The 14,569-nt window shown below is 50.0% G+C and overlaps 1 protein-coding gene across 3 annotated transcripts in view; it reads right to left on the reverse strand.

Annotated features, from left to right (window-relative positions):
• Positions 1-14,569, reverse strand: part of LOC119450837 (gamma-butyrobetaine dioxygenase) — a 57,179-nt gene that overhangs the window by 16,001 nt on the left and 26,609 nt on the right. For 2 of the 3 annotated variants that reach the window (XM_037714328.2, XM_049666272.1), the window contains exons 2-4: positions 10,267-10,462; positions 8,174-8,301; positions 168-349 (exon numbers count right to left, since the gene is read on the reverse strand). In XM_037714328.2, coding sequence (XP_037570256.1) covers positions 168-349; positions 8,174-8,301; positions 10,267-10,411 — 455 coding nt within the window. In that variant the 5' untranslated portion in view covers positions 10,412-10,462. Of the gene's footprint in view, positions 1-167; positions 350-8,173; positions 8,302-9,080; positions 9,235-10,266; positions 10,463-14,569 lie in introns of those variants that run through there. The other variant, XM_049666274.1, reaches the window with a different exon arrangement.

Genomic DNA, 14,569 nt, shown 5'->3' on the forward strand with positions numbered 1-14,569 from the left:
CTTAACTGCGTGCAAGTAATAAAACTGAAACGCGGAAATTAAATTATAGACTTAGGTATTTATTTTATCCCAGCAAGTGATAGCACATGCCAGAAGCACATGCCATCATAGTCCGTGAAGCACAGTTGTACGCGCTGTGCATTTGAGCGCGAAAAACATGTACTGACCAGAGGGGATTGTAGGAGGAATGATGCGTGCCCTTGGAGTCGCCCCATGTGACCTCCAGGCTGCCATCGGGCGACACCTCCATGCTGACCGGACGCACGTTGTAGTCCAGACCGGCCGTGTCCACAAGCTTTTGCTTGCTGTCCGGGTGGATGCAGTGAGAGCAACTGCAGTTATCCCGAAGCTGCACGGTGCAAAAGACAGGCGTCAAATGAGGTCCCTCCAAGAGCCAGCGCAGCCAGTACAAACCCCCTCCCTGACCTCTCCTCTCCCAGACGTAAATAGTCCAATAAATTCTGGGGTTTTACGTGCGAAAACAACGATGTGATTATGAAGCCCGCCGTAGTGGGGGTCACCGGATTAATTTGGCCCTCAAGGGCTTAATTTTGACGTATACACCTAAATCTATGTACACGAGCGTTTCTCCATTTCGCCTGCATCGAAATGCGGCAGTGGCGGCCGGAATTGAGGCCGTGACCTCAGCAAGGTAGGCGTAAACCATGAATGTTATCTTGACAATATGTGGCTATTTAACTTGAAACTGGTACCCATTAGGCCGGATTTTCGCATTCTGTTGCCATCCAAACACTGCCAGAATACCGCCCATCCCTTTTGGTGGTAGTAGTACGTCATATAGACGCTGAGCAATGAGGCAGGCCGCGCAGTATTTAAGCGGTAGTCCTGGAACGCGCCGTTCGATTAAGCCGCCGAGTCTTAAGCGGAAGCTTCCTAACTGCCACTCGTCCGCGCACAAATGATCATCGTCAAGGAGCAGAAAACACTCAGTGGTTCAGTTACCTCACTACAAATGTGCGATGTGCACTCCGGTTCTCCTCCAGCCCTCATCTATGCGGTGGCGAAGTTATACATACATACTCTGAAGCAGTTTCCTTCTTCACTACTGCGCGTAAACAACACTGGACACTAACTGTAAACTAAGTAAGGATTACACGACACGTGCGCTCTATCGTGTCGTCCTTCTACAATATCAAGTCTGTTTTATTCACGCTGTAGGTAAAGACGCAATTGTACCGATTCGCCAGATTATAGCTACGATCCGGCAGCATCTTCCCGTCGAGGCTCATCAAATCGACTATGACGTGGTTTCTCAGTTCCTGAAAATTGATAGGAACGCGTTTGTTTCGGCAGTATGGGCCCTATCCACCAGCATAAAACGCAAGCCCGGTGTCATACGACAGAATACACCAACAACAATGCAAGCATCGTCATCACTGCTTCGCTCCAAGTTTGACCAGGCGCGGATCCAGGGGGGATGTCCGGATGTCCTGACCCCCCCCCCCCCCTCAGATTTCTGCATCGCCCCCTCGCTGACAGGGGGATGGCCCTGTCGCAAAAAAATAAATAAATATGGCCACCATCATTCTTCAAAAGTATTTTTCGCGAGTACCAGTGGTATCAGCCACGTAGAAGTAAAGCTAGCTCGCTCACAAGCTTAGTTGTATTCCGTAGGAGTGTGGTGTCGCGAAGTTGCAGTAGCTATTTTTTCTCATGAACACCTTGGACCTCCTGGCGCCTGCCGTGCCTTACTCGTCCCGTCGGTGGCGTCGAATGAACAAGGGGACGTCCCTTTTGCCAAGCACGCCAAGGTCCGCTCGAGCGCCTTCGCGCCTGATTAACTTAGTTTCCCCTTGGGGTGTCAACGGTTCCGCGACCAACCCGCTTAATGAAAGAAATCTCTCGCTGAAGCGTTCATATATATATAATAACTAACAGCTAAACTAAGAACTACGCATAGGCAACTTTTCTTTAACTGTAGCAGTCAATGTGATCACAGTTACACGTTGACAATATCCAGTACGAGCACAGTGCCGCTCGTACGCTACAAGATTTTCATTGTAACAATTCGCAGTTTTATTGTCGTACATGAAGCATAGGAGGCTCAAGCCCGCCGGATCCGTTTATCTGAGTGGGCGTTCTCGCGAAGCGGGGCGAAGCCTCGAGCCGCGGCTGCGAAGTGGGGGAGCGTGACGTCAGCGGCCAATGCCAGTGCGCGGGCCTAGGATGGCGTCGCGTAATTAGAGAAACGGGAGCAGATACGCGCCTTGTGTAAAAGGATGACGTCGCGTGGGAAACAAAACATGAAGACGCTGGCTCGCGCTCTCGGCTACTACGCGGTGATTCTTCATACGCGGTGATTCGCATATCGTAAACAACCAGCGTAGTGGTTGCTGCGTTGGAGCGGAGCGTTACGCCCGTATTCAAGAACGTTCCTCTAGTCAACACACCACCACGACTCAAGAGAGAAGATGGCACCGCCATCCCTCCACAGAAGTGGTCACTGAGCTTCATGATCATTCACGGGAATTCTTGAGAATTGTCGCGTCTTTATCAGTCGAGAAGCGGCGCTGTGCTCAACAAGGTAGAGTGGAGTGAGAGCTTCGAGTCGAGGGCTGTTTGAGAATACGGGAGTTAGTCCTCCAACGCAAACGAAGGTGTCTCAGCCGAACACAAAGAATCTCCTTAAGGAAATCAAGGTGTCCCAACAGAACTCCAAAGACGGACCCGTGCTTACGCATTTATAACGAACCTGCAAAAGATCATCCCAAATTTTATTTTAAGAAACAATACAGGCTAGATATACCGGGTGTTCAAAATTAAGCTTTATGGCTTTCTTAAAATTATGCACTGGGAGGCACATGCAGACCACCTGCGCAAATCAGTTATGTGGCCAGGCGGACACAAAGTGAGATGATAATTATCGCTGTCAGTAGCCCAATTAACCAAATTGAATAATTAACTTTTTATTGACTGCAGTAAGTGTGTATGTTTGTATTCAAAAGTTAGAGGCAGTCGTGTTTCTACACAGTTTCACTTGGAAGAATTCTTCTAGCGTGTCTGTGCTCCGAGATATCCAACTCCAAATTTTAATTGTCGTTCGCATGATTACGCATGCAAGAGAGTGAGGATCGGCGCAAAGCTCCTCCCTGATGTGACGCCGCTGTTGCGTGCGGCGTTTAGTCTGATAACGGGGCGGAGGCATTGGCAAAGATAATAACTGTCCACCTTCCCCTCACGGCTGGCGAAATTAAAAAAAATCTAAGAACCTGTAACTGCTGTAGTAACACGCGACCGCGCAGCCTATAAAGATGGCGGCAGCTGCCATTCCGAGATAATGGCGCGAGCGGAGAAGCCGGAGGGCAGTACGCGTGCGTAATGGTGACTAGACGACCGGGCATGGTCCTTGTCTGGGCTACGCAAATAAAGTGACTGCTGATTTCCAAGTATTGTAAGTTTTATTGAAATCAAGAGCAACAACTGCACCATCAACAACAGAATCTTTTTTAGCTATGCTAACGAATATTTCACACTGCCGCTTTAAGTTTGGTGTTGTCATGCACAAATCTCATGACAACATTTCACCCATCAAGATGTCAATGCCCTAAAAATGTCCAAAATGCCTCCCTTCCACAGCAACGCAAAGCATAAACCGCTCTCGCTTAGACTCGATTATTCTGCGCAGCACGACAATTGAAATTTGGAGTCGGATATCTCGGAGCACGGACACGCTAGAATAATTCTTCCGACTGATACTGTTTAGAAACACGACTGTCTCTAAGTTTTCAATACAAATACACCCACTTACTGCAGTCAACCAAAAATAATTGTTCAATTTTAGTTAATTGGGCTGCTCACAGCGATAATTATCATCTCACTTTGTGCCCCCTTAGCCACATAACTTATTTGCACAGGTGGTCTTCGCGTGCCCCTCCCAGTGCCTAATTTTAAGAAATCCATAAAGCTTAGTTTTTAACACCCTGTATTATCAGGCACAGCCGCCAAGCACATGCCTGCATTGGGTAACGTCCTTTTTCTATAAGCTCGGAGAAACCGATACCAGGCTTCGCTACAGGTCTTCTTCCCCTTTCTGGGGTTTTACGTGCCAAAACCAATTCTGATTATGAGGCACGCCGTAGTGTAAGGCTCTGTATTAATTTTGACCACCTGGGGTTCTTTAACCTGCACTACAACGCACGGGCGTTTTTGCATTTCGCCTCCATCGAAATGCGGCCGCCGCGGCCAGAATTTGATCCCGCGATCGCGTGCTCAACGCCTCAGCTGACTGAGCCACCACGGAGGGCTACAGGTGTTGCTCTAGCCATATAAAACGCAGGTTTATCGTGAGCAAAAACGGTAAATTTCGGTAAATAAGAAAGGCTACTATCATCATCATCATCATCATCATTGACAGAAGCTGACCCCCCCCCCCCCCCCCTCAGAAAAAACCTGGATCCGCCCCTGAGTTTGACAGACATGATGGTGCGATGAAGTGTAATTTATTGTAACCAACTGAAATACGAAATGCGGTGTATAGGTTGAAGCTCCATAAAAGTGCCATTTATTGCGATAGCAATTATATGGACACTCAAAGCGGATTTCTGCCGTCGGCGTCGCCGTCGCTGTCGCCGTCACCGTGAGGTTCCGTATGACGTCAACGGCGATGAAATCGTCGCTGCGCGCCGTATGCTGTATCAACGCCTCCTATAAAGTCATTATAGGAGGCGTTGGCTGTTATGTGCGAGTGTAACGCACGCTTTCATTGGGAGCGAACGCACGGCGCAGAGCAAGCGCGCGTTCTGCGCCGTGCTCCCTGAAGGGCTGCATAATTAAGCGTCTCTTTTCTCCGTTACAATCACCATATATGTAGAGCAAACGCGAATTCTTCCGTCGAGCGAAAGGCCGTGGGGAGATGGGAGGGTGGTGACGTTTAGCTGCGGCACCAAATGCGTAATTATATAGAGACGTTGCGAGGCGAGAATGTGGTAAAGGCTTCCGACGCTGCTCGACGAGTAACCTCCGAGCAGCCCCCAGACGCACCGGCAACAGTCACCAACGCCGCGCACGTTCGGTGCGAACGCGGGAAAAACACCCACGGCGTCGACAACAGTTCTGCGCGTTGTTGGTGCATGTCCAAGTTTATACAGTAGTAGTATATATAAAACTACTATCCTTACTCCGTATAGCTCTCTACTAATTTGCTGTCGCAATTGATGCTTCGCCTTACGGGTGAAACTGCGACAATTTTTTTTTGTCCTGCGCACGTTGATCTTTTCTAAACACCGTTATTAAATATATTACCAAAAAGACCTAGCTCACGCCAAGAGCATAACTGGCGAAGTCCTTTCGAATTAAGGAAACACCATTCCGTCAGAACGAAAGCTGGCTACCCACGACCGTTAAGATCATACCGACAGCGCCGGCCAGTGAAGAATGAAAAGGTACGGGAATCGGGAGACATAAATAATACTGAATAACCCCAACCACCGGGAACTGCTCATCAAGGGCTTGGTCGTGGACTGGCCAAGGGCACATGTGTTTCGAACGAGCAAAAGAAGTATACAATCTACAGGCCCAATGTCAGCAATTAAAGGGCGTTATTTCACGAGCAAGGCGTTTCAGCGAACAAGGCGTCCGGTTAACACCTCGCAAATCCGTCGAGAATCTCGCCGCGTGGTGCGTCGCGTCGTTGTATGAGGAAAATACCGCAGTGATTTAATTACACACCATCTGATTTCGCACGCTGGCTTCGGTGTAATGATGCAATGTGCCGCATTCGGACTCGAGTGGTTAATTCTGATGTGCGGGTTGGCCGTTGCTATTGTAAACGGAGGACACCACCGTATTTGACGCATTTTTGCACTCACTCCGTTCCCACTGAAGCGTTGCACTGACGGTGATCGCCATGTTGCTCCTCAAAAAGGTTACAATGTGTTCGCTACGGAGGCATCGTGCTGCACTCGACACTGCAGTGAATAACTGTTTCAGGGCACATTTAGGAAGATGCCGACGTTTCGACTCATTAACAGCTGCACATACTTGTCTAAGTTTCAAGAGATAATGTTCAGAAGCGCTGAGAACCAGTACTTGCAAGTTCGCTAAAGAAAATGTAGTACCTGCGGTGGTAACCTGGACATTGTAAGTTCCATCATATGGGCGAATTCGCCATCTTGTCAGTTCTTATTCTAGTCAGGACTGCCATGGTCTTTCCGATGGGCTCAAAACACCCGGTTACAGAATTTGACAACATGGAGGAATTTGACGGTGTACAGCATAGCAACTCCGATACGGTTGAGGTAAGCAAATGTGTTACAGCCACGGGGGGGGGGGGGGGGGAGAAAGAACTCGGAGGGAACCCTGCGCAGCTCGACTGAAGCCAAACGAATCGGCCCAACATGTGATCGTCACGTCAGAGAGCGCGGTGGGTTTTAGTGATCCCACTTTGCAGGCGGAGTGACGGCAGGACAGCCGAACAAGTAAGCATCTGTTAAAAAAGTCGCAGATTCGCCCGAAAGGCGCAGCATCAATTGCGATAGCAAATTCGTAGAGAGCTATACAGAGTAAGTATAGTAGCTTTATCGGCTGCATAAACTTGGACACATTCGCCTTCTAACTGAATTAACAAGCATGGTACAGCGCGCACAAGCAAATATGAATAGATCACACTCGATGACCGCAGACAACCACTGTCAAAACGCTGGCGTGAGCAAGCGCGGTTGGAGCAGCGAACGAAGGTTCATGCGGTCTATCGCGTCAACGGGAACTGAGCGGCGAAAGCGCAGCGCATAAACAGGTATAGAGCCGTGTGGAGATCACTTTCAAGATACGGTGTGCGCGACAGCCCACAGCTATGCACAGTACAAGTACGTTTGCTGGCAGAGTAGTGGCCGCACCCCCTCCCTCCCACGCTGCTTTGCTCCTTTCGCGTGGAAAATTGAGTCACCAGTTCCCCTTGCGCCCGGTCGCAAAAAGCGCATTTGGTGCCGCAGCTAAACGTCACCTCCACTCAATCACTCCCATCCCACCATGGCCTTTCGCCCGACTGAAGACGTCGCGTTTGCTCTCCACTGCGCGTTCGCTCTCCGTGAAAGCGCGCGTCCCTCGCGCGCTTTCACTCGCACATACAGCATATGGCGCGCGGCGACGATTTCATCACCCTTGTACTTTATACGGAACCTCACGGCGACGGCGGCGCTGATGGCAGAAACCCGCTTGGTGTGTCCATATAATTGCTGTCGCAATGAAAACTACCGGGAACCGACCAATACACCGAATCTCAGAGGTCACGTGCTGGGCCTGCGAGGGAAGCAGCAAAGCAGATGGCTTCACGGAGAGCTGGCTTGCGAAGGCTGACCGCGTGACGTAATTTACGCTCTCACCCAGTGGCGTAGCCAGAAAACCTTTTTCGGAGGGAGGGGGGAAGCGCTCCTTTGACCTGGGGGCGAGAAAGGGGCAGGGGAGGCTCCATAATAACGAGCAAATTCGGGGGTGGAGGGCACGTTGCCAGTGTGCCACCCCCTGGCTACTCCACTGCTACCTTCCTAGTTCCATTTCCTTCCTCCAGCTGTACCGCGTGCGTTCGATAGTTTGCGCGCACATTTTATTGCGATAGCAATTATATGGACACTCGAAAGCAGATTTCTGCCGTCGCCGCCGCCGTGAGGTTCCGTATTACGTCAATGGAGATGAAATCGTCGCCGCGAGCCGCCGAAAGCTGTATGTGCGAGTGAAAGGGCGCGAGGGACGCGCGCTTTCACGGGGACTGAACGCACGGCGGAGAACAAACACGCGTTCTGCGCCATGCTCCCTTAAGGGCTGCAGAAGTAGGCGTCTCTGCTCTTTCCTCCTTTACAATCACCATATATGTAGAGCAAACGCGCCCTCTTCCGACGCGCGAAAGGCCGGGGGGGGGGGGGGGGGGGAGGCGACGTTTAGCTGCGGCACCAAGTGCCTATTTATATCAGAGGCTCCGGCAACAGTCATCAACGCCGCACGCATTTTGTGCGAACGCGGGCAAAACGCCGACGGCGTCGACAACAGTTCTGCGTGTTGCCGGTGCTGCTGCATGTCCAAGTTTATACAGCTGATTAAGCTACTATCATTACTCCGTATAGCTCTCTACAAATTTGCTATCGCAATTGATGCTTCACCTTTAAGGTGAAACTGCGACAACTTTTTGTACACATGACTGTGTGCAGCATGGAAGGCTTACCCAGATGTAGTTGAGCTCGCACGCCTGGTCATCGCTGAAGATCACCTTGACCGTCTGCGCGCCAGTGGGCAGCGCGGTGACCACGCTGAGCGGCGTCTGCTTCTGCTGCTGCTGCAGCGCGGCCGTGCCTGCGAGAGCATGTACACCACGCCGTCAGCGCTGGCGAAAAAGACCGACAATGAATGCCATCAGTTCGCCTTAAAAGCCAGCTGTGCAAAAGGATGGCAGGATAAATGATCTCCCATTTTTTAAACCACACCCCCCTCTTCTTGTCTTGTACGTATTGTGTTCCTTTTCTATGCACCAATGCTCATAAACTATCTGGTCATGGGCGGATGTGCTAGTCATTTCTTAAAGAGCGCCCGCAGCTTCCCTTACGGTGCAAAGATAGTCAAGTGAGCCGCATCTGTGTGATCTGCCACGTCATCTATCTCACCATGAACCTCATTCCACGGTACTAAGGTGTAGTTTCAGTCCAATGCCGGCGTGAAACAAGTAGCCAGTTGTTGCTGTGACAGGTTTCTAAGAATATCGCACAGACAACCGGCTTCACTCACCCTGAATTATACGGCACCCTATTTACAACTGATACCTGCATGAGAACCCGCGCCACGATAGATCGGCAAGTAAACGCCCATTTCTGACATTTCTTCGGCGAGACGCCGGCACATCTCCTTCACGGCACGCCTCGAGTACCAAGCAGAAATCAAGACAGTTGGACATGGTTTGGGGCCGTTTCAGGCAGATACCGCATCGAAGTGGACAGACCACATTCAGGTCGCGAACACAGCGATGCCCATCGTGCGTCACGACAGAAGAGGCGCGCCGACGTCGCGCCGAAGACGCGCGAGAAGCGCCCCGTGTGATTTGCGCTTGCAGGTGGAAGATAGTGGCGAGTCGGCATTACGGCACAGCAATCGTTTCCGTGTCTGCAATGGCGGTGCTGCGGCTCTCAGCAACAGCGGTGGCAGCAGCCTCGTCGACGGCTGCCGCAACCCCAGGCACCTCGCGAGCCCCACCCTGGCCAGGGACAGCATCGCGCCGCCGCCGACCGCTGCCTGGCGGTGGGGACGTTGATGATGATTATGATTCCTTATTTAATGGCACAAACCCACTGTGGGCAATAGGCTACTAATCAGGCGGTAATACGAAAAAAACAAATAAGAAAGAAGTTGTTGTTGTTGCCTCAACTGGGACACGCTACCCACAGGTACTTCCTCTTCTTCCCCTCGGGCCGATGGCCAGGTCCCGCTACGGACGAGGATCGGTGGCCCTATCACGCTTATATTGACCGTTTCTTACGACAATGTAGCAGGCTAGAGCATCCTAGCTCAGGCCGACCTCTCTGCCTTGCTTCAAATAAATTCTCTCTCTGTCTCTTCTTTGGAGACTTCCGATCAATTTAGGATTCGTGAGATGTGGGTATTGGGCCACTTTCGTCTCGTTAAATAAGACAATTCGAGACCTTCTGGCGCACGTAGGACAATGGAAAAGACGTCAAAATGAAGCTTGGAGCAAAAAAATTTAAAGTCGTTGTACAGCGAAGCTGTACATCCACTTTCATCCACTGTACATCCACTTTCATTGTCATGACCTGCATGACACGCATGTCATGACAATTATGTCATGACATGCGACATGCGATACATAAGTGATAGGTCATGACAATTATGTCATGACCTATCACTTATGTTCGTCATAGACTCCTGTCATACTATGCCAATTTTGGGAACTACCAAGTTAACGAAACGACCATGAGAGCACAAAGTAGTAGGCGGCTAGATAGAGAGATAGAGAGATAGAGAGATAGATAGAGAGATAGATAGACAGATAGATAGATATATATAGATATAGATAGATAGATATAGATATAGATAGATAGATATAGAGATAGATAGATAGATAGATATAGATAGATAGATAGAAATAGACAGATAGATAGATATAGATAGACAGATAGATAGAGATAGATAGATAGATAGATATTGTCAAAGTAGCAAATGTTCGCTAAGAAATGCTTCGCATTTAAAAGTAAAACCCGCTCGGATGCAGCCTCTTTGCGCGCACCACGTGACTGACAGGAGGGCACGTACCGGTCCTGCGCTTCTGCTGGTAACGCCTGATGTGTTGCAGCGTCGGCGTGGCCCCCTTGCGCAGAAGGTCTGCCCTCGCGGACGACAGGGCGGCCGCCGCGTGGCGCGAGAGCGGCACTAGCAGGGACCTTGCACGCGACGCCATCTGGGAGCCAGTCGATGGAGCACGGCGTTCGTTGACTCAGCAGCGATTCGTCTGTAAAATTATGCAAATTGTGAAAATTCGGCACGCAAACTCTAGACCAACGTGCTGCGTCTCTTCAAAACAAACACAACCGCGTCAAAAATTAATGGTCGCTACACCTTGTCCTACAATACCAGTGTCTCAAGTGTGTCAGAACGCCGATGTAAATGGCTAAAGATATATTCGAGTTTTTTTATTTCTTATTGTTTATATCTAAGCAAGGAACATGAAGATGAAGGCTCACGTTCGCGTTTTAAATCATGGGCGCAGACATTGTCGACGCGATGGAAACGCCGTACTATGTCGCCAGTCGCAGAGGCAATGCATAGACGTGGGCATAGAAAAAAAATCAAAGATAATTTCAAGATAGGGCTGCGTATGAAGGCATATGATGGTGAAGCACATATTGAAAGTAAAGAGAGAGCAGAGAAAACGTGAATAAAGCAGTTGCCTATTAAGCGGAATAATTAAAGAGGAATCATGCAAGTAAATTTTGAAGAAGAAATAAACTTTATTTAAAAAGCCGGCACTTTGCTTTTAGTCGCCTCAGGTGTCGGCTCGAAGTCCTTGGACTCGGGCGGCATCTTCGGCTTGCCGGACGGCCCATAGCTGGTCTTCCAGCTCCGAACTTTTCAGGGCCGCCTCCCAGTGGCGGCGACGCCGACGGAGAAGGTCGCCGGCGGCCCCAGCAGCCGGGGCAACAGCGGGAATGAGCGAGCTCGAGGCTTCCTTTAATCTAGTAATGCCTGCCGTTTTGGGCAACGTTACTAGATTACCTCTTTCAGAAAGAGGTAATCTAGTACCGCTGGTTTTGGGCGCGTCGCGAACGGCGGCTGTTTCGGTACCGTTGTTGCCAGCACATTAAACGGCTTTTGCTTAGTCTCATGCCGCTTCGACGAGAGAGTGTTATGGCTAATCTTGAGGAATTTTCGAGATCGCTTCTCGATTCGAACGCGCCTAAGCCTAACGAGAGAAATTTTCTCCGAGATGCGAGCGCCACCTGTCGGTAAAATCGGGAGATAGGCGCGACAACGGCATATGACCTCTGAGATGGGAACATTTCGGAGGCTATGGTAGACGGCTTGTACTGCTTGTCTGTTTCGCTGCAGATCGGCGGACATGGGAAGTCAAAATACAACGCCCTCCTGGCTTCCATTGCGCTGCCTCTCGCACTTTGCGGACGCACACACACATAGACTTCGGTGCCTATGTATGCGAAATTCGAATCGTAATGGAATAGCGTCCCGCACGTAAACTACGCTATCACGCTATTCTAAAATTCTCTGCAATGTTCGTTTGCGGAACGGTAAGGCTATTTCCCTTAACCCCGCTATTACGCTAACGTTAAACTAAAACTGTCTATTCCCAGAGCATGTGTCGCAGCGTTGCTCTGTGTCCGCACGCTTTACACGCATCAGTCGGGTATAAGCTCGGGTAACAGTGGCGTAAGACGGCCGGGCTAGGGCAACTGCAAACACAAAGTAAATTTTGAAACTTTAGCCGCTCTGTCCCTCTCGCAATCACGATAACAACTTTTTCGCAGGGCCGTTTTGCGTTTTGTCGCTCCTCGTGGTCATCTGCGCGTGCACTCTCCGACACAAGCTTTCCTCTGGTCGTGATTGGTTTTGTAGCGACGTTACTGCTGACGAGGGAGATTCTCCGAAGCTGGATATTACCAAAGGCCGAAGTTAACGTGAAGCAGTTTCGAACGTATAGATACAGTGTTGCTGGCGTTCGAGTTTTACGATATCAGTAAGTGCCACGTGAACCGCTAGAAACGAACACAAACGATAATGTCGTTGTAAAAAATGACTTGGCTTCGAGTACATTTTACCCGCTTGAGCCTATACAGATTGTTTCTTCTTCCTTTTTTTTCAGCATGATACTGTATTGCAGCTAGGGCGCACAGTGCATTGTTGAATTTCATTTCCATGATTATGTCCGGAATTATATCATTGTTTTTCTTCGTTGCGTCTGTGCGGTAAAACTTGCATCTCTGCGTGCGTGCGTGAGCTCACCGCGTCTTTCCCCCATCCTCTCTCTACCTCGTTCTCTCTTTCCCGTTCCCCAGAGTAGGGTAGCCAACCAGACGCATTTCTGGTTAACATCCTTGCCCTCTCTCTCCTTCCGCCTCCGTGGCACGCAAAGATGATGCATTGGATGCTGTTCATTGTGTTCAAAGTGCCTTTTGACAACCCGTACATTCTTTTCAGGAAACGCGAAACCAGCGATAACCCAGTTTTTTTACAGACCTCCGCTATTACATTACTACAAATAAAGCATTTTTTTTATTTAGGTGTGGGTTCTTTTGTCGCGATGAATGTTGGCTGCATCCTTCCTTAAACGTGGACTGTTTGAAGGGTGTTGCAGGCCACTTTTAGATAGACCCGTTGCTGTGCCCTGATTATCGTGGCAAGAAGGACCTCGCTGTCGATGCACAGAACAAAATTAACCGAGGCCCCCTGAACACAATGGGCCTCTTCGATTATCCGTCTCTGACAGTCCCGGACTGTCCGAGAAGCAGCACACGCAACGCTTATTTGCTGAAAGCACTTCCTCGAGCAGTCTGGGATTGTCAGGGACGGATAATCGAAGAGGCCCAGTGTCTACGACACAGTGCAACAGTTCATTGCTTTTAAAGGGGCCCTGAACCACTTTATATTCAACAAATGCATTTGAAGTTAAAATAGGCTATTTCTGAAATACTTAGCCGCGAAAAGTACTTCAATGTGTTCAACAGAAGCGCAATTATTGGCAATCACACACCTCCTTCACGGTGTTTCCGCTCCTTCTTGAATGTCTTGCACTGCGAAGGCTACGGCGGAGCGGGGAGTGCCCACATTGCTCCGCCTACTGAACGTCATCGTGGCACGCAGTTAAAATTTGATTTTGGATGTTCACGTAGACGCTACTACTTCCGATTTGGGTGCCTGCGACGCGCCAAACGCGGTTGTTGCGGTGGCCGTACGGTTGTCCTCAGCGAGCCTCAGTGCGCTCAGCCGGCGGACGCCGCGGCCGCGGTTGTAAAGGCTACGTAGCTGACCGCTGTTGCATGCAACTGTAGTGCATATGCTGTTACGATTCCCTTAGAGCAGCGATGCCCGGACCACGTGTGGTGAATTCCGATTCCCTCAGAGCGACCATGCTCGGACCACGTGCAAGCGCATGGTGATCGGCATGCCTAACGATCTCGCTCGACAACATGAATAGACGTGTCAGTCGTGAGGGTCAGATGCAAAACCTGTCGTCCAGCCCTCAACCTTGCTCCCCTGCAGAGGACGTTCACCCCGCTCCAGTTGCCCATCATTTCTGCTAACCTTGCTCCCCCCCAAGCGCCAAGCGTGATCAGACGGTAGGCGGCTTCTTCCGGATGTACGTAATTCTTATCGAAATCCGAAAGCCGATTTTATCTTACTTCTGCCTGTTTATTAAACTGCGCCAATAAACGTACACAGGAACTGTCGGAAGCACTGATCAAAACACCAAGCGGAGGTTTTGCGGCGTACACTCGACGAACCATCCTCGAGCTTAAACAGCTTCGCTAGTTCATAGGAGTATGTGCCATTGCGCTTGGACCCATTCTGCACTACCTCCAAGATCGGCTCACAGTTTCTGTTCGCACTACGCGGCCTAGCCAAGAGGTTAAACAGCTCCGCTGTTAAAAGCAAATAGTATCACACCGCCGCACCCTCATAACTGACTATAGGTCTCAGCCGCTCGATACGATGGCGCACGGCAACTGAGGCATGACACATTGGCTTATCTGGCTGCTGTGGAGACTGACTTGTGCTTCCGACCTCTGCCGAGCGTAGACACGAGAACCTGTTGTGTCCCTGTTTACCAGTTTACGAAACGCTGAGAGCTCTCATATCTTCATAAGCACATCACTTATCGGTGTCTTATCTCAATGCCGTCGGCAAGTTTATTCTTGGCCGGCTGCCCGATTCACGCGGCCACACAGGTCTATAGTGGAAATTATAAACTCCCTTGAAGTTACATAGACGGAAATTACGGGAAAAATTGTGGACTCCATAAAATAGACCTCCTGGCTATAATAAAAATACGTATCGTCGCTTATCATCTGGCGAATAAATACATGACCCGGTCCATGCACGCGTC

This window comes from Dermacentor silvarum, chromosome 4, assembly GCF_013339745.2.
Source record: "Dermacentor silvarum isolate Dsil-2018 chromosome 4, BIME_Dsil_1.4, whole genome shotgun sequence".
In the NCBI taxonomy this organism is placed as follows: Eukaryota; Metazoa; Arthropoda; class Arachnida; order Ixodida; family Ixodidae; genus Dermacentor; species Dermacentor silvarum.